Genomic DNA, 19,611 nt, shown 5'->3' with positions numbered 1-19,611 from the left:
CCCCTGGGAACCGCCCACCCAAAACCCCGGACCAAAAAAAAAAAAAAAAAAACTAAAAAAAAAAAAAAATCTCCACAGGACCACTATTCCACATGAGACTGCATCCTAACTCATCTTTTAATTTTTCATCTGAGAGAATAATCATTATAATCCTCATTCAACATGGAGGACTGCAAATGGATTAGGATGCTTTTTTTTGTAAACTAGCAAACTGCACTACAGACATACACTTACAATACAAAATCAAGTAGAAAGACAACAAAGCACAGTTGGTTTTTTTTAAATTTTGGTTTCATTTTGTTGGTTTCGTTGTGGATTGACAGAGACATGGGAGCAGCTCTGCTCTGACGGCTTTGGGACTTTATGGTGCCTTGCAGAGACACGAGAGAAGAAGAGGGGACCTCACAACTCCACCGGCGGCACGCCATTACAGAAAACCAGCCGCTCACACGTCTGTATACGACTGAGAACGCTTCAGTGGTGTTTTTGTGGCATTATTTGTTTTCGACGCGTTTTTATCTCTTCTGACTGAGAGCTTATCGACCACACAACTCCGCAACCACCACATTTGCCACCACGCCGTACGGGGAAGTTGTGTGTGCTTACTCCAATGTAACTGTCATGAAACTCCAACATCATCATCCAAAGACTTCTGGGTAAAAGTCCTCCAAACGGGTCTCGACAGTGGATCACCCGAGGCTCCACACGATAACACGAGAGTGTGTGTGCGCGGGTGTGTGTTGCCGTCTTGGTTTGAACTTTGGCTCCTGAAACGGGTGGGTATGCTTCTCCACACGTGAACTCCAGTGTGACTCTTCTTGCACGTTTTTGCTCACTGTCTCCACTTTCTCCTACTAAAGATGCAACAGTTGATCATTTCCCTCCTTCTGCTACTTCTCTTTGCTTCCTGTCTTCTCCGGTAACAGTCTGCAGTGCATTGGTAAACCAGAATCATAAGCTTTAGAGCCTGCTCTTCTTTAAAGGAATAGAGATAGAGATTATATATAACATTCATATATATATAAAGATATATATATTTTGATTTTTTTTGTTGTTGCTTTGGTTGCATTTCCTACCCTGGTATTCATTGTGGCCTAATATGTTTTTGATCATTTGTGTGTGTGTGTGTGTGTGTGTGTTTAAGCTTAGATATATCGATAAAAGAACAGAAACATTAAGATTAGGAATGCACAGGTGTTGCTCCAACACAGAAGCCTTCCAACGAAAGGATTTGGAGATGAAGACATTCCAGTTTCACCTTCTTCCTCTTTGCCTTTTTATCCATAACTCATAGGCAAACACACACACACACACACACACACACTCCTACTCATGCTACAACTTGCCTTTTTTTCCATCTCTTAAATAACTTCTTTGGAGGAAAAAGAAAACAGCCTTTTTGTTTTACCTTGTCAGTTTTTTTTCTTTAATTTTTATGTGATGTTTTTTCTTTTTGAGGGAATTAAATGAGTTGTGATTCTGTTGCTCATGGATCAATGAAACCTAAAGAGGAACAGGTTCGTTAGTGATCGACGTAATGGAGCCTGTATGGACTTGGGAGTCATATATTTTTATTAAAGCTAACTTGGACGGATGTGTTCCAGAACCAAAATTGAAGTAATGCATCTTCGTTTTTTAGTTTTTCTTTAAACAAATCTGTGCATAAACAAATGCGCTGAGCTAATTTTCTCTGAACGGATGCAAAAGCTTCAAAGAAGTACATTTCTCAATTTAAAAGCAAATGGTTCTTTTTGCAGCGGCAGTATTTGGACGGGACTGGGCTGGTTAATGCAACTGTGGTACTCTTTACTCTCGGTGCCATATGACAAACAGGTACTTGAATGTTTTAGTTCTTTTGCAGTTGTTTGCAATGATTACTTTGTTTGGACCAGGAGGAGCTTCATTTATTGTGGTGGGAAGCAACAGGCTGGAGGGGATAATGTGGGCATGTTCACTGTGGGGGGGAACACAATGCTGACGAGGAAATGTATGAAAAGTTAAAGCGGAAGAATCTTTAGGGAACAAAGGCGACTGTTTTGATCAAACCAAATTATATTCGGTTTCCATCAGTAATTTGTAATTCACTGGCTGTGTAGACTCTAGTTGATGATCATAATCTATTCCTAGTTTTTAACATTGTGTAAACTCTTTCCACGTTGAACAGTCTAAAGGCTTCTACATCAGACACTGTGCTCTGAGGAATTAAAAATCTGAATGGAGGGAGAGATGTTTTTTTTTTTTTTTCCTGAATGTGATTCCTGATTACTCACGTTTTATTTTTTTTTTTCTACTGCGGCTTCTCATTCACTTTGCTTCCTTTTTTAAAAATTATTATTTAAACTGTTTAATCATTCTAGTTGTTGAAAGTATGAGAACTGTCACGGGAGCCGGCGGCGTTTCTGGATATTAAGTAATGTCTGGATTATTTTTCACTGACTTGTTGCTACTATTTGCGTAAAGAGAGTTAAGCCACGGTTTTAGGAAATCTTGGTTCATCAAATGCTGCAAACGGGAGTCAAGAATGTGGAGAGATGTGAACACAGGAGTAAACTATTATCAGGCTTTTAGGAGAAAAATGACTGCTTATGTCTTTGTTCAGCCCACTATGTTCATTTATAGTTAACATTTGTGTAACCGCAACGGTAACTTCCAGATTACCCTTTTTCTTTTTGTGTTTTAGTTCACATTATGGCTTTTACTTTAAGGCTGATTTGAAGAAACTTTGACCTTTGAGATGATTAAAGAAGGGCCAGTTTGAGGGTTTTTTTTGCCACGCCTTTTTTTCCCCCCCTCTACTGATTTATTGCTGTTAAGTTTACAAACCGTAACCAATAAAAGATGGATTTATGTTAAAACTGCTGTTTGTGGTGTGATGTTAGTGGGAGCTTCCTGTGGTTAGTTATTGCATATTGTATTCAAACAGTAATTTACCTGAAGAGGTATGCATCGGTTTACATTAGTAAACAGATTTTTGCAATTGTGCACCAATTGCACTTTTTGACCCTGGTCTGGTGCATTGCACATGCTTGCTAGGATAATATACTGATGACATTGTTATTGTCGGATTGAAAATAACTGCTCAGCAAGAGACTACAATTTCATGTTGGAAACTGAAGTTGATCTGGTGATCTTGGGTATTGCACATTACTAGTAAGTCATCAGCGTAACGCCTGAACTGGAAAAGACTTGAGAATAAACATCCAAATTTCTTTAGACATGAAATAACTTTCATGATCTCAGTTCAGAGTAAAAATCAGCAACAGTGTATACTAATGAAACCAGATGTTTACACTGTTTTAAAACATTTTTTATGTTTGCCTGTGTGAATTTGGACACATTAGTAGGGTGTCCTTCGACAGGGACAACTTTTTAAAAATTATTTAAACTATCAATTATACAAAAATATTTTTTGGGGAATCAGGCACATTTGGCTCTGTATATTTTTCTCCAATAGTTGGTCTTAAAAAATTATTTTTGCATCTTCCTAAAGATGAATCGGCTAAACACGGAGCCGATTCATCAAGATACTTATAAAGTAATAATGTAAACAGTGGTTGCAAGAGTTGGGCCAGGACAAGACGGTGGGGGCAACATGTTAGGAACAAAACATAAAACTCATAAATGCCACCAAGTCTCACAGAAAAGTTGGTTCTGGATGATTAGTTGTTTCTTTGCCTCCTACAGTTGAGCATAATTTTATAATCATTCAAAATTTATGAAAGCTGGCAGCAGGTGAAGGCATTTTGTTTTGAAGAAAAAATGTTATCTGGCTGTAGAGCATGAACATCACGAACATTTTTAATGTAATAAGTTTTCAAATCGCTGACGATGCTGAACATACAAGCTGGGTGTCCTTCATGCAGCACACCCAGCCCACTCTGCACCAAGATAAGAAAAGCTAATCTGTAACCAGTTCTATGAGCTCTCCGGTTTCCACGGTGTTCCCCCACATTCCACAGGTGGCACTGAGGCAGCCTGAGCTCCATCTGCCTCTCCTACCTTCCCACAGCGTCCTCGCACTTAGTTTCAAAGTTATTTATTTTTTTTAATTCTTCTTGAATTAACAGAAATATCTAGATGAGTTTAAAAAAGAACAGCGGTCAAATGGAGCTGGAGGAAACCATCAGAAACCCGGGTTTTAAGGACGCAGACGACGGCGGGTCGGCGGCGGACACCTCCAGCTCGGGCACCGGGGAGCGGCGCGACTCCACCGCGGTGAAGCTGGACGCGGCTGCGGAGGAGTACACGCAGCTCAAACCGTACGCCGGGATGCCCAAGGAGGTGCTGCTGCTGCACTCCTCCCGGGCTCGGTACCGGGTGCCCAGAGAGGTCCTGTTCTGGCTGGTAGTGTGCTGCACCCTGGCGCTGGTGGCGGTCACCATCACCATCATCGCGTTGTCCCCGCCGTGCCTGCGCTGGTGGCACATCACCCCGGTCTACCAGGTCTACCCCCGGTCCTTCAAGGACTCTGACGGGGATGGAGTCGGAGACCTCAAAGGTCGGATGTGGTTGTTTTTAGTATTTTTTTATTGTTGTTATTACTGATAAAAGAAAAGACATAATTTACAATCTTTTTAAAATATAAAAAGTAGTACCCAAACATAATCTCGTGCGACAAAAAAGTCACATCATTTACAAAAGGAGACTATCTCTGTGCAAATGAATCAGAAGTTTAAAAAGATAATAATAAATAAAAGGTTTAGTTGGAGTTCTCAAGCTATCTGTATAGTGAGACACGATGGTGTTAACATCATGCTGTGGGAATAGTTTTCTTCGACGTGATGCAGCAAGTTGAGGTGATTCTGGAGTTTAGAGGAACTACAGCTCACCTCGAGGCACATTGCAAAAAAAACAAAAAAAACCAAAAAACTTTTTAATTCAATCACACATACTTTTCAAATAATCCCAGTACTGTAAGCTCAGTTAATTATCTAAAGTAGTTTAAAAAGTATTTTAAGGAAACCCATCAGACTGTATGGGGCTGCAGCAAGCGCAACAATGTTGCCTTATTGGCTTCACAGAAATCCCTCATATCGAGCATGCATTTAGCAATAACAAGAAGAAACCTCCAGCAGAACCAGAGCCTGGCTCAGTATGACTGACTGGGGTTTGAGAAGAATAAAAGCGTAACACGACTATTCTGAACTTTCAGAAGGTTTTAACTTTTCATAAAAAAAGAGATTGTTTTGTGTTTAGGAAATTCTTGCTTAACGATTATAATCAGATTGATTTCAGACTGAAACATTGTTTTTATCTGTTTATAACTGCAATGAGAATGCTGTGTAGCAGAGCAGTAAAATGCTGCTCTGTTACACAATCATTTTAGGCAACCATTTACTTTAATCAACAATAATTCAAGTGTGCTGCATCTGTCGGGGCCCGCTCAGAAACTATTGACTCTTTGCAATTACATAAAACTACCATTAAGAGGAATTCAATTACATGTGCATCTTATAATCTGAGTACTTCTGTGTCGGCCCATGCAGGAATTAAGGAGAAGCTGGACCACTTCCTGGACCTGAACATCAAGGCGGTGTGGATCAGCCCTTTCTACCGCTCTCCAATGAAAGACTTCGGCTACGATGTGGAGGACTTCAGGGACGTCGACCCGCTCTTTGGAAACATGCAGGACTTTGAAGAACTTTTGGCTGAAATGCACAACAAGGGTGTGTTTTTGTTGTTTTTTTTTCAGAGAAGTGGAAGTGGGATTCTCTGGTTTAGTGTCAGATGATGATGATGATGATGATGATGACAGATTAAAGTGTCTTCCCTCCCACCTCTCCTCCTCAGGTCTGAAGCTGATTATGGACTTCATTCCCAATCACACCAGTGACCGCCACCGCTGGTTCAACCTGAGTCGGACCAGAGATCCTCACTACAAGGATTACTACGTCTGGACAGACTGCGACCCAGCTTCCCCGAAGCCTAACAACTGGGTTTGTGTCTGTGCTGCTGTTTCGCACGGTGTTGGGTACATTTTCAGATTTTTTCCCAGTGTTGATCACAACCTTCACTTGTCATGCAGGTGAGCATCTTTGGAAACTCCTCGTGGACTTATGATGAGGTCAGAGGGCAGTGCTACCTGCACCAGTTCCTCAAGGAGCAGCCAGATCTGAACCTGAGGAACCCTGACGTCGTTCAAGAGATCATCGTAAGATACCGATTCTTAAGAAGACTTTACTATGTAATCATTTTGTGGCATCACTACTTAACTCACCTGATGAAGGTAAAAAGAAAAAGCCTAAAATTCATAATGAAATGAGTGTTTTTACCCTTCCCCTTCAGGATCTCATCAGTTTCTGGCTGGAGAAGGGGGTGGACGGCTTCCGGATGGACGCGGTCAAACACATGCTGGAAGCAGCACATCTGAGAGACGAGCCACAGGTGGATCCGGACATGCCGCCGGTGAGTGTTGCCTCCGTTAATCGAATACGGGTGTTCAAACGTTCTCGGGGGCTTCAGACCTCGCCACATGTGATCACGTTACAAGCACAAACCCCAGTGAGTTTCATTGGGATTTTATGTCGTTTAGACCGACACAAAACGTACGGATGTGACGATACTTTGTAGACTCAACCTTTGCTGAGTCTGCAAGGTTGTCCATCAAGCCACCTTTTGTGACCTGATGGCCCAAAAAGTTGTTGGTTTTATCAGTCCAGAACCCTTTTGTCCATATATTTGCTGTGTTGAGATGAACTTCAAACTGGACTTTTAATGGGTTTGTGTTTTAATAGTAGGTTCTTTTGTTTTGTTTCACCACTTATATGCTAAAATTATGGCGTACGCAACTCATAGCTGAGCTCAGCAGCCTCTCTGAAAAACAGGTGGACGGCCATGTCTTGGTACATAAAATACAAATGAAATACACAGAAGTTTGTGGTTTAGTGTGACAAAATGTGGAAGAAATTTAAGCACGACAACGTACAATTCAAGCTCGCATCAAATGAATTGATTCTGTCAAGAGTAGCAGACCGAACGCTTCCCACCTTTTCACAAGCGAACGACGACACGAAGCATAAAAACGGTTTCATTCTTTTCCCGTGATGATATATTCTCACAAATCCTCAGCTTTTTTTTTTTTTTTCTTTCTCGCTCGTCGTGTTAAATTTTAATTGCCGCTGTAACTCCCACCGCTCAAAGTTCAGCTCAGTTAACAATCCCCGCTTTAACCTTCCGTTATATAATCCCGATTTTTATTTCATTGACTCATAAAGTGGCGTGTCAGAGTCCAGATTAGAATAATGAGATGCATGAAAGCAGCGGCGTGGGCAGAAACACCTCGGCCGACCGCAGCCGGCGGAACAGCCCGTAACAGCTGAGTGGGATGTTTCTCGCTGTACGCCGTGTGCCATTTATTATTTATCGCTGGCTTAAATGTCAGGTTCATCCTGCGCTTTTCTTAGGAAAACACTGTAATTGCAATTCAAAGACTTAATGACACACTCTGACATAAGTAAAGAAAACCTCGCGGAGGCAGTTTTTTTTTTTCCACCCCACCTCCCCGACAGAAAAGATTAGTAGAAAAGAAGCATATTTTAGAGGATTAGCAAGTCACTGGGATTTACTGACCACTGTGGACTAATGCTGTAATGCTGGGACTGACTCAGACTTTGATTTTAGATCACACTTACAGAGTTTTACATCTTTGGACTATCAAACAAAAGTAATTTATGGTCTGTTGTAAAATTGAAAACGCAGCCATAAACTTATCTGTGGCTTTTTATAACTGCTTTAAATGTTTATGGCTGGTAATGACTGCAAAAACACCACCGTGTTTGTGAGTTAGTGGTTGGCATAATGGCTCATTTGTTCGGTGACGATGTAAGCCGAGTGGTTTGGAGTTACCCACGCAACCCAGCGCATCAGGTGTTAGTCACTGGCCTTTAAGCAGAAACTGAGGAGCGAAGCAGGTTGATTCAGTCAAAGATGCAACACTGGGTCTTGGTACCGGCTGAAATAGAAGTAAGACACATTAGCCATTAACAAGAAGTGAGCTTCTTTCTTGCAGTTGTTCTAAAAAAAACAACAAAAAAAGGTTCACATGTAAAGCTAGAGGAAAACTTTCCTTCGGTTCTGCTTGACTTATTAAGTCAAAGTCGGAGTCTTATATTTGTTTTCTGCTTGCATTCCATCAGCCCAATATGAAACCAGCCGGAGAGAGGAGTCTGATTTAGAGACAAGCCCTCCCTAATTTCCAATAGTCAGAAACCCCCCCGCCCCCCGGAAAATCTAGCCTGGAAAATCCTTTCAGCAATGCAAAGCTTTTTAACTCTATCGTCTCGTTTAAAAATTTTCTGTAATGTTTTTGCACTTCAGGAATTAGTAACTACAGAGTGGGACTTGTATCATGACTACACCACCAGCCAGGTGGGCTTGCACGACATACTGAGAGAGTTCAGAGCAGTGATGGACGATTACAGCCGAGAACCTGGCAGATACAGGTAGGAATACATGCAGTTTTATTAAAAGTAGAAGCACATTTTGATAAATTCCCTCATAATTAAGGTTAGTTTATTTCAGTAATTTCATTCAAAAAGGGAAGCTCATTTTACAGACATTCATTACAAGCAGAGGCTGCAGCATAATAATTTGTAATAGAACATTTGTGGTAGTTTTATGTAAGATTCTTTTTATAAGAAAAATAATGTTTTCTCATCAGCTGCAAACTATGAACATCACAATGAACTGAAAACACAAACTACAGTGATTCATTGTGTAATGAATCACTATAGGATTTCACTTTTTAAATCACTGAAATAAATTAACTTTCTGACTGTATCTTAAAGTTCTGAGTTGTTCTATAAATACAGCATTCCCTGATAGCTGGATCTCATCAGAGAACCAGCCTAGGCCGATAAACTAGATTGTAAGATCATTTCTGGTTTCTTTGTAGCTGCCTCTAAAGTATAAAAGATGCTCAACGTTAAAACAATGTACTATGGGTGGAGTATGCGCATATTTTCAGCAGGTTTAAGACTGAAGGCATTTTTACTTAATGATTTCACTTTTTTGTATCAGAACAGTTTGGTAAGAAACGGCAGCTTAGTTTGTGCACCATCTCACACATAACCTGGGTTTTTATTGTTCTGCAGGTTCATGGTGACAGAATCCTATGACTATGAAGAGGTGGATAAGACCATGATGTACTACGGAACGCCGCTAGTAAAAGAAAGCGACTTCCCCTTCAACTTTTACCTGCTGGACCTGCCTCTGAACACCAGCGGCTGGTGGGCTAAACATCTGGTTGACCTCTGGATGTCCAACATGCCCAGCGGAAAATGGCCCAACTGGGTGGTAAGTATTTACTTAATTCTTCTGGAATGAAAACAAAAGCAAAAAAACTAATGATGCCCTTTCAAGTGTGTTGCAATTTATTCAACATTGTACAAATAAATATAAAAAAGATAAGATCCAGATTCTCTTCTGATAAGAAGAAAGAGACACGTGCTTATGATAACAAAGATGATGTTGCGTTTTCAGCATTTATGATCACAAACAGCAAAGTCCTTTTCAATGCTGCAGCTGGTTTGGATAAGGGTCATCTATTTTATCACCCGGGTATTCAAATGAGTCTTCTTAATATTTGTACATGTTGAGTGAACCGAGTGCAGATATATAGCGTTCTTAAAGACATGTCAAGTTTATTTGTATCGCACATTTCAGCAACAAAGCAATTCAAAGTGCTTTATACCATAAAAGCATAATACAGTAACCGATTATGAAAACCTATCAGGTAAAGTCTTCTGTGATCCACTCAGCTCAGTCTCATTCGCCTCTCCACCTCTTACCTCCACTGCAACCAGGTCGGAAATCATGATAGGCCTAGAATTGGCTCCAGTGCCGGTCGGATGTATGTTCGTGCCATCAACCTGATGCTACTGACCCTCCCTGGCACGCCGACGACTTACTACGGCGAAGAGATTGGCATGGAGAACATTAATATCACACAAAGCCAAGTTCAAGACCCTGCTGGGAAATACAACGTGGTCAGTAGAATCTGTACCCTGAACAAACACTAAAAACACGTGTACAAAGATATGATTTTAATTCAAGGCATTACAAAAAAAAAGGAACAGTTCAAGTAAAGTAGGCTTTATTGTTAGTTAGCTGAAGTTACTGTGTATAAGGTCAATTGGAGTATAATCATTTGTATTCTTTAACCTCAGAGTCTCAGTCGGGACCCTGAGCGATCTCCGATGCAATGGAATAGTGAGAAGAACGCGGGTTTCAACACCCAAACCAACAAGACCTGGTTACCTCTGCATCCCAGTTACGAAACCGTCAACGTGGAGGTATGCGACATCTAACGCCACACTGAGAAACCCCTGGTAAAAGATAGTTCTCATATCCGTCTCACTGGTTTTTCTTTCGTCCATTCTTTCCCCTCAGGTCCAGAAGGAAGACAAAGGCTCCGTTCTCTCTCAGTATCGCTTCTTGAACAGCCTGCGGCAGTCGGAGCTCCCTTTTCTGCGCGGTTGGTTCTGCTACGTCCTCTCCGACACCAACGTCTTCTCTTACCTCAGAGAGCTCGATGGGCACAAAGAAGCGTACCTCATTGTGATTAACTTCGGCAAAGAATTCAGCACAACGGATCTCTCTGCTGTTAAGGAGCTGCCCTATGAGCTCCGAGTCCTGATGAGCACCAACGCAAACAACAACCAGAAAGTATTCCAGAAATCCCGCATCCAGACAGAGGCGGGAGAGGGTTTGGTCATTCGGTACTCCACCTACACTCGGTACCATCCCAGCCATCCCGCACAGTGCTACGTCTCTGAGAAGGCCTGCTATTTGGAGACTGTTGGCGTTCTTTACAAATGCTAAAGCAATTTAGCATTTATGAAAACTGTACGCTCTCGTAAATCGACTTACAGAGGTTGTCCTGAGGTGACTTGATTCAGAGGGGATAATGGAGTAAAATAAAGCAAACGATTGTCGACGAATTCGCTGGACGTGATTTCTTTCTTTTTCACATGCAGAGTGGAAGACTTGGTCGTCACGGTGATGCAAATACAGCTCTGCTTTCCTTACTGCCTCTTCAGAGCTGAGCTATCTCTTCCTCTTGCGTCGAGGTTGTGGAGGGTCCAGGTTCAGCTCCGTGTATAGAAACGCAAGCCTAAAAGCCTCCTGCGTCAGGCAGAAAACACACTTTTTTTGGTGAATTTAATGGAAAGTAAAAGTTTAGCCAAATTATGATCAATATTCAGTATTACATATGCCTGCTGAACTCCAACACATTGGTGTGGTACATTTAAAAAAAAATATGGCAAAATCTCTTCATTTCCATGATTCTGAACCAGTTCTTCCACAGCTACGGATTTTGTAAAGCTTTTCAGCATGAATGTAATGACAACACCTGTTAGTTTGTTCAATTTTAAAGCACATATATTCAAAATATTGCTCTTTAAAAGCTTCCTTAAATCGTACGGTGCAGATCAGAAGTTGATCTACACCATTATTTGCATGAATTAAATAACCTAGTACTAATGTGTAACTTCTAATAACACATTTCAGTCGTTCTTTTCCAGGGTAGAAAGATCAAAGGACTTTAATGGTCTTTAAAGTTTGTTTTTTTTCCTTTGTTTTTAATGTGGATTTTCTCAAAGAAGCAATAATTTTCTCAATCTGGCTTTGGCGGCATTGGTAGAGCTCGTTTAAATTGGTTGGTTTCTTGCCACAAACCCATGATGCTGTGATGCTATCATAAAGTGGAACAGACTCCTTCGAGTATGGCTGCTGTCATGGACAAGCCAGATGCCTTCAGGAGAAAGGTTTTGCGGCAAAGGTCGAGCTATTGTGCTACAAAGACAACAACGGCGTTTGGAGGAGGCGCGGCTTTCAAATCCAACATCACTGCATTTACTTGCCTCATTCAGGTGCTGGTGAATTGCTCAAACTGGATGAAATAACCTGGAACACACATCATAACTGGTTTTGGGCTGGCCAGTGGAGGCTTACATTAGGTTTGTGGACAGGCTTCAATCTTAACCCAAGTGAAAATGCATTCAATAATTGGTGAGTGTCAGGAAACCAACCACAAGTTGAAAGATTAGCCAAACATCCAACCAGAGCTATCACAGGAGCTTGTTTCTAGATATCAGGAAGTATGGTTTCTGTACTTAACCTTCCTGTTCCTCTCCCTTTCTGACTCACCTCTTCCAGCATCTGAACAAAGTCTTCAGGCCCAAGATGGTTTGCTCCTGGTTGGACGTTCAGAACTATGCTTGGTGCCGATTCACAATCTGAAGGAAAGAAAACAAAAGGCAAGATAAAAGAAAACGGTCTATTTTTAGAAATCGCCTTCATCTCTCTGCGAACCCAGTATCTCTACGTCCAACTGCCCCACTCCATGTTATCCACCTTCCTCCTTTCTGTGGCACGGACTGATTCACAAGTACGGTCTTGACCTTGACAGCTCCCCTGTCTGCGGAGTCTAATCTCTTGCTCTGATACGCTATCTCTTTACCATGCTAATGGGCCTTCCCGCCTGCCTCGGTGCGCCTGTGCCATCAGCACTTTATCAAAGACTCAGGAGAACAGAGAGACAGATTAGGGAGACATCTCCCCACAAGCGCAGGCACCGAAGCTGCCCGGTGTGTACGTGAAGAACGGGGGTGCAAAATGGTGGGGGAGAGAGATAATATGTGCATTTGAAGCTGGAGGAGACGAGGCAGAGATAGAGAGCGAGAGAGTGGTGTAAATAAGGAGTACCACCAACGTCTTGAAGGAAGATTATAAGTGAGAGGGAGAAAGAGCCTGTCTGGGGGGGGAAGAGCAATTAGCTGACACATGCACAGGTTTTACCACAAGGTGACCAATGCTACACGGTGAAAAGACATCCCCCAGACACCCGTACATCTATTACCGCTGCCTCCGCTGACCTTCACACTGACACTACTATTGGGGGATGACCCAGAGCCATAAAACCTCTGTCGAAGAGGAAATGACTCCTAGAAGAATATGGAAAATCTCCATGGGATTTAAATTGCACCGACGACGAAAAGACGCATTAAAACATCAACGGGAGAGGTTCTCTGAAAGCAACCTCACAGGTGTGCTTCAAGGGAGAAGACTGACAGCAAGAAAAGCACTCTGATATAAATATGAATAAAGTATACCACCAAACAAAACAAACGGCTGCTGTCACTTTACATGTCAGCGGCTGTAGCGCTCCAATTATAGAAAACTATTAAAACGCAGTCCGTCTGTAAGTACCTGCATTTTGCTTCCTGTTTAAGTGCGTATGAATGGCTTTCTTTATATATTTGGCGTATTTGAGGACTCCTTCCAGAGGAATCCTGGGATCACCGCTGTAGGCTGTCAGCAGCATAGATGGGTAGCGCTGTTTCACACAGAAAGAATGGAAAAAAAAAACATTAATTAAGAATATCTAAGAGTTGAAAGAAAAGGGATTTTCAAATCATAAATTTAAAGTTTGAGATGATCTATACCTAAAATGACAGATGAATATACATTTAACCACAAATGTATGAAGTGAATTCTACATAATTTTTTTCTTGTTATACTGCGCCGTGTAACAAAATGAACAACACAGAAGTTAGTTTAAGAGAGTGAAACGTTAGAGGAAGCAGCTTCTTCATACCTGAGGAGTGATGTTGTGAAGGGGACAGTATGAAGCGATGATGTGTCTGTGATTCGGGTTTCCCACTGCGTCGCCCCACTCATCTCTGTCCTCCACAGTCAGAGGCAGATCAGCTTTCTCCATGGTTCCCAACACATCGAGGAAAGGAGCCTGCACAGAGATAATGATGCCTTCAGATCAAGACACAAATTCACTAATTTTTTTCTTGTAGTTTTTTTTTTTTTTGTTAAGTTCATTTGTATTTTATTTCAGCAGGATGATACAGGACTACCTTACTGATTTTAGACCAGTTTAGCCTATTTAGATCAGCTCTATTATAGAATCTGTAACATTTTGTAACATTTAACCTGAAACCTGAACTCTGATCATAAATACAAATTCTATATGTTTCTAAATACCCCATAGGTGAAAAATCTTCTACAGATCGATGTAAAAAGTTTTTCGTTTTTCTGAATTTCTGGCACAGTTTAGATACTTAATGATAATAATAATATTTTATATTAATAACAATATGTAAAATATTTTAACCCTAAATATGGATGAAACCTAGCCCTCAGTAGAGACAACCTCTGAGATGAACACACAGACCCTGACACGTTTAACATCTCACCTGCAGCGTCACAGCACGCATCATGTTTGGCTTCCAGTTGCACAGCGCCGCCACTGGCACGGCTCCAGCACTGCAGGCTGTGAGGGCCGTGAGTGAAGCAGAGGAGACTCCCGAAGAGAAAAGCTTCTGGAGACACGCCTGGAGGTCCTCCACTCCCCTCCGCTTCCCTTCCACCCGGGTTTGTCTGTGCCAAGAGAGGCCGCGCTCCCCCCCGCCTCTAGAAAAGAGACGATCGCCAGAAAATTGTTTTTTTGGACATGCAAAGTATCTTCCACTGCAGCGTGAAGTGTTCTCCATAAAATCAAACTTTATTAGTGTTTGAGAGGCTGACATGAATTATTATGCCATTATGAATAAATTACTTGAAAATGTTCTCAAAAACAACAATATTATCGTTTATTTCAAAACATTACTGGTCAATTCATCGTCCAGCAACATTTGTTATTGCGACAAAGCCTAAACATTTAAAAGTTTAATGTCTTTAATGGTAATAATTTTAATGTTCTTCCAGCAACATTTGGTTCCCAGCATGACTCTGTGGAGTCCATAACACGTGTAGAAGATGATGCTACTTTTTAAGAGTTGTTGAACATTCCAAGTATGTAAAATGTATTTTAAGTCTACCTCAGTTTTCCCAAGGATATTTATGTTCAGATGTAGGTTTTGATAGATGAATATGATAGATCAGGTATTCCTTTCTGTCTGTTGCACAGCGGCTACCTTACACTGCATAAACTCAGATCCCTGATAGCTCAGCACAGTAGGAAAGTGGAAAACCTGCCAGAGTTTAGAAGAAAAACAATCTGGAGTGCACAAAGGAAACCTGTTGCTCAATCTAACAGGAATCTAAGATAAAAGGTACTTTTTACAACATTTAGTAAGCCTGTTGCAAATAATCTAGAAAAATCGAATCCGTTTTTTATTTTTATTTTTTAAATCACAAAAAGGATGATGCATTACCTAATATGACAGTAGGCCAGCGCCCAGCCTTGCTCCAACAGAAAACGCCTCACTGGGCAGAACTCCATGCTGAGGTCTCTACCATAAGCTCCGTATACATGTACAAGCAAAGGCGCCTGACTCAGATCCTCCACAGGTACGGCATGGAGGAGCGTCACCGGCACTAAAGTGCCATCCTGATGAAAGAACCAAACAGCGGTGGGTGTTTTCGCTGGTCAAGGTGCGACAAGAGCAGAACCATCTCTCTGCTTGCAACAGTTTACTCTGTGAGTTCGTTTTAAAGACAGTCTTACTTGGCTGCAGGCCTTCAAGCGTGTGGTGACGTACTTGTCGTGACTCTCAGAGTGGGTCTGAGTCCCTGGGTCTGACAGCAGGAGTCCTTTCTCAGGATCCAGCGAGAATGGGACGGGTGGGTGGACGGGAGACGATAACAGGAATTCTAACACGTCTTGCCGGTCTGCCAAGCCCGGTTTCTTGGTTTCAATAGAGCAAGCCCAGGAGGGGAGCTTAGAAATGAAAGCAGAAATATAACATTACTAGAGTAAAAAAAAACAACAAAAAAAACAAAAAACCATGAAAGAATATAAGAATAGGTAGAACATTTAGAAGAGTTTTCTTCCAAGTCACTGACCTCTATAATGTATGTTTCTTTGGGATTGCGCAGTGACATCACGCTCAAAGCGAGTTCATTAGCTGGTGTCTTTAGAACCAACAAACAGTAGTCTCCAACTACGTCCATGTCTTTGATTGCAGAGTCAGGTTTAGGGACAAATAAAGACGCCCACGAAGCCGTTGACGGCTCAGATGTGGGAGATTGCATCACCTAGTAAGCAGGAAGAAGACACACATTACGTGAAACAAGAATAACAGATATCTACATGTTTGTTGCTTGAAGTAACCTAATACTTTATGAGAAATCAAAGGTAGCTGCTGATAGCATACAGTGTCTCGAAGGTATTCATACCCACATTTTAACCACTTTCAGTGTACTTTATTAGGATTTTGTAGAACAAAATAGAGAAATGGGAGGAAAATGACACATGGCTAGAAAGCATGACACTAAATTCCCCTGCTTCAACCAACAGTGGTTAAAAGCACAAAACATTTGGAATACCTTAAATCAATTCATCATTTGACATGTGTAACTATTAGACCTTAAGGCAGTACAGATTATGGAAATTTTAGCTACACAAAATTTTAAAAAATGCCATGTGCCGACACTTTGGCACCTAAGCCAGAACTACAAACCCAATTTACATATTGATCTAAGTGGAACTAAAAGCCCAAAATGAGGAATCAGCTGTAATAATTGGGCATTAAGTCTCACATAAATTTGCATTACTGTAAATATTCAGTTTTTTCTCTTGGATTCATTTTGATAAGCTGCTGTTGAAACTCTACCTGGTACTCCTGTCCTGGCCCAGTATTAGCCAGTATAAGGAGCGATCCTTTCCAGTGCTCCACATGGTAGAGGAGGTCCAGCTGACGAGGCCGAATCACAAAAGGCTCTAAACGGGACTTTGTCACATCAATCAGCATCACCTCTGAACTTGTTCTACTGTTGCAGTTAATGGTGAGGATCTGTCGGTCTCTGGACAGGGCGACCTCCACAAACACACTGCGGGGAGGACGGTACGGTTTAGGTTACTTGGTTGATTATTTGACAGAAGGAAGACGGTTCACCTGACGCTACACTAACACGTACTCAGGCTGAGTTTCCTCGTACACTGACGTCACTTTGCCGCTGCCTTCGGAGGCGAGGTCCAGGCGAAACACGGAGCTGGAGCTCAGGCCTTCCAGAGTTGTGTAAAACAGGACATCATCCGTCGCCCACTCTTCACAGATGTACGTAAACATAAAAGTCAAGATCAATGCAAAACTGCATCTCTACATCGACTCATTTTAGGTTTTTGGTGCTTAAAACGATCCGACTGGTAACTTGTTCTGTCCTTTAAATCTGACGTTAAATTTACAAAGCCACATGTTACAGATTCCACCAGTTTCTAAGACATAAGTAAAAAGATAAAGGCAGAATGGTAAAATAGGAAAGATTAATTAAAAACAGAAAACACATCCAATTCTTAGCTATAAAAGGGATGCATTTATTTTTTTTTACTACAACCGCATATTACGTATATTTTGTTTTAACTCTGTAATCTTTGGCACGGCTGAATTATTCTAAAACATTTTCGAATATTTACCAAAGCTGAAGACGCTCTGTAGCTCCAGAAGGATGTAGTGGGGGGGCAAAATGGAAGTATTTCTCTCTCCAAGTCTCACAACAACACACCTTGATTATCACAGTAAAAAAATATGAAGTAATCACAGTGTGGCAGTCAACATTTTGGAATAAGTCACACCTCCATGTTTAATTTACTTGAGCTCTTCTGTGTGACAACATTTCAGTGTAGCGGCGAGATGCTTTTCATGTGGAGACAGACGAATTCTCTGAATTGTCCACTGAACCCTCCCTTCACTCTCAGCTCTCGTCCTCCTTTCAGCCCTCGATGCATGTTCCAGATTTAACACCTGCTCAGGCTCTGGAGTACCTAAAAATACGAAGGACGAGGAAGAATAAATGTAAATGCAATTTCTATGCCAATGAAAATATATGTTCATTCACTGCTTACAATCTCTTTTGTCTATTCTGTAGATGCCGTCAGCTTTGATGAAGTACACATGGTGACACCCGCACACCTGTAACGGGAAAAACCACAGGAAGTTGACAGAGTAAAAAGGAGTTTTATTCATTTATAAAGTTATTGACATCCAGATTAGGCGACTTGAGAAAGGTGGAGTATCCAGAGAGAAACCCCATGCAGAAACAGTTTAAACACCCAAACATTACAATGTAAACCACAACATGATTACAACCCCGAACCTTGTCTTACCACGGAGTAATCAGGTATACTGTGGAACCTGTGGTATGTTGCCTTCAGTCTCCTTACAAAATGCTTCTTTAATTGCTGGTACTTGTCAGATCCAGAGCTCAGATGATCGGATGACAACCCAGAAGCTTCCTGAAGAATTCAAACCAAACATAAACACTTAACAATGATGGAGCGACATTACACTTTTAATAACCTAAAGGCATTCCTTGACTTAATTACATCTTCTTTTCATCACAAAAGATATAGAGACACACTTGAAAAATCACTAAATAAAAATTCTTATTTTTTTCATTTATTTTAATGTTGCTGAATATATAAAAAAAGCACAACCAATAAGGACATACTTATTTCAACAAACAACGTGAATGTGATAATCTATTAAAATGCATTAGGCTGGAGCTGAGCAGCATGAAATCATGTTTTAATTCTCACATACTTTAAAGTAGTCCTAAATCCTTGTGCTTTTTCTGATTTTACTATAACAACAACAAACTTCAATACAATTTCTTGGGATTTCAAGGAGTAAAGCATCCTTCTTAAGCAGTCCACTGCATTCTAGTCTATGATGGTTCTCTGTGGAGATGGTTAAAGCGGTGTTAGATTTCTATCACACAAAGCATTGTGAATGTAGGCCAAAACGTAAACCGTTTCTGGCTCCTGTTCCTGGTGAATTAAAGCCAGACCCAAAGCATGATGCAGCCACCACCACCAGATTTTTTTTTTATGGAGATGGTGAGTTCAGGGTCACCATAGTTTTGCATGACAATTTTGACCAATTCGTGGGTTCTGGCGAACTGCAAACAAGACAGCTTTCTTATATTGTAGCCTACACAGCTAAACGTTGTCACATTATATGACAACACGTGAAAGCAAAATTTAAGCGTGAGCATTTTAGCAAGGAGCTGTAACCTCCAAAAGGGCTGTCACTTTCAGCCCCAAGCCTTCTGTTGTTCGGTTTAGTACTCGTTTTAACAACTTGGTAAAGAGGTACCACTTTGAATAATGAATGACTTCGAACAACCGAATGATGGAGCACTCGGTAACTTTACACCAAGCCAACAGTGAACATGAACTTTAAAGTTCCCTGAACATTCTTACCGAAGTGCACCAACGCTGGACGGATAAGGACAACCATGCTTTCCGTTTAGAAACCCTAGGGTCCCAGAAACGAACACGAAAAACACCGAGTAGCGGAGCAGAGGAGCACAACAGTGAACGTAAAACTCTCATATCCAAAACTGAACTATTAATTAGCCATTGCAGTGTTTACGTTCAGTTAATTCGCTCACTATTACAACCAGAGAGCTGCATTTGATATTCTAAGGCTGAAAAGAAAGGATATGCGCATTTAAAGCGTTAATATTTACAATTATGTTGTGCATTGACATTCGTTATAAGTTAGCGACAGAACGTTGTCAGACTAGAGCTGACATGGTGACGCAGCCAGAAAAAGACAGACTAAAACAATCGAGCTTGCTCACGTGCTGCAAACAGTTTCAATTGAAAATCGAGTGCGATGTTTTCAGTTATTGATTAGTCTGCCTAAAATG

At 41.2% G+C, this 19,611-nt stretch overlaps 3 protein-coding genes across 5 annotated transcripts in view; 2 read left to right on the top strand and 1 right to left on the bottom strand.

Moving 5' to 3' along the window:
- Positions 1-230, top strand: part of ppm1ba (protein phosphatase, Mg2+/Mn2+ dependent, 1Ba) — a 21,146-nt gene extending 20,916 nt beyond the window's left edge. Inside the window, exon 7 of the mRNA XM_015042017.1 lies at positions 65-230. The gene's annotated coding sequence lies outside the window, so the exon portion shown is untranslated. The remainder of the gene's footprint in view (positions 1-64) is intronic.
- Positions 231-2,275: 2,045 nt separating this feature from the next.
- On the top strand, positions 2,276-10,936 carry slc3a1 (solute carrier family 3 member 1). The gene is made up of 10 exons (XM_015041992.1): positions 2,276-4,498; positions 5,487-5,666; positions 5,791-5,936; positions 6,026-6,151; positions 6,286-6,405; positions 8,317-8,441; positions 9,093-9,294; positions 9,804-9,986; positions 10,167-10,292; positions 10,390-10,936. The coding sequence occupies exons 1-10, from the start codon at positions 4,078-4,080 to the stop codon at positions 10,819-10,821; spliced, it is 2,061 nt and encodes a 686-aa protein (XP_014897478.1). The 5' UTR covers positions 2,276-4,077; the 3' UTR covers positions 10,822-10,936.
- On the bottom strand, positions 9,349-19,493 carry prepl (prolyl endopeptidase like). Of its 3 annotated transcripts, none has more exons than XM_015041968.1 (15): positions 19,160-19,491; positions 18,062-18,190; positions 17,801-17,867; positions 17,548-17,719; positions 17,372-17,460; positions 16,876-17,005; positions 16,572-16,788; positions 15,802-15,993; positions 15,464-15,676; positions 15,171-15,346; positions 14,211-14,427; positions 13,601-13,750; positions 13,213-13,339; positions 12,151-12,239; positions 9,349-9,907 (listed from the first exon to the last, which is right to left on the bottom strand). In XM_015041968.1, the coding sequence occupies exons 1-15, from the start codon at positions 19,289-19,291 to the stop codon at positions 9,905-9,907; spliced, it is 2,103 nt and encodes a 700-aa protein (XP_014897454.1). In that variant the 5' UTR covers positions 19,292-19,491; the 3' UTR covers positions 9,349-9,904. The 3 variants fall into 3 exon arrangements, with proteins under 3 accessions (XP_014897454.1, XP_014897452.1, XP_014897462.1); XM_015041966.1 differs by lacking the exon at positions 9,349-9,907 and adding an exon at positions 11,028-11,124 and having other exon boundaries at positions 19,160-19,490; XM_015041976.1 differs by lacking the exons at positions 9,349-9,907; positions 12,151-12,239; positions 13,213-13,339 and having other exon boundaries at positions 13,621-13,750; positions 14,211-14,425; positions 19,160-19,493.
- Between the last annotated feature and the right edge of the window lie 118 nt (positions 19,494-19,611).

Source organism: Poecilia latipinna, unplaced genomic scaffold (assembly GCF_001443285.1).
Source record: "Poecilia latipinna isolate Pla-1442-1.1 unplaced genomic scaffold, P_latipinna-1.0 Scaffold33, whole genome shotgun sequence".
Taxonomy (NCBI): Eukaryota; Metazoa; Chordata; class Actinopteri; order Cyprinodontiformes; family Poeciliidae; genus Poecilia; species Poecilia latipinna.
This window is presented reverse-complemented; position numbering and strand designations above follow the sequence as displayed.

Coding starts and splice junctions, on each gene's coding strand:
- slc3a1 (XM_015041992.1), top strand. CDS start 4,078: ATGAGTTTAAAAAAGAACAGCGGTCAAATGGAGCTGGAGGAAACCATC. Junction 9,295..9,803: donor GAAAATGGCCCAACTGGGTG/GTAAGTATTTAC, acceptor CACTGCAACCAG/GTCGGAAATCATGATAGGCC. Junction 9,987..10,166: donor CTGCTGGGAAATACAACGTG/GTCAGTAGAATC, acceptor CTTTAACCTCAG/AGTCTCAGTCGGGACCCTGA.
- prepl (XM_015041966.1), bottom strand. CDS start 19,291: ATGAGAGTTTTACGTTCACTGTTGTGCTCCTCTGCTCCGCTACTCGGT. Junction 17,720..17,800: donor CAGAATAGACAAAAGAGATT/GTAAGCAGTGAA, acceptor TCGTATTTTTAG/GTACTCCAGAGCCTGAGCAG. Junction 16,789..16,875: donor TACGAGGAAACTCAGCCTGA/GTACGTGTTAGT, acceptor TCCTCCCCGCAG/TGTGTTTGTGGAGGTCGCCC.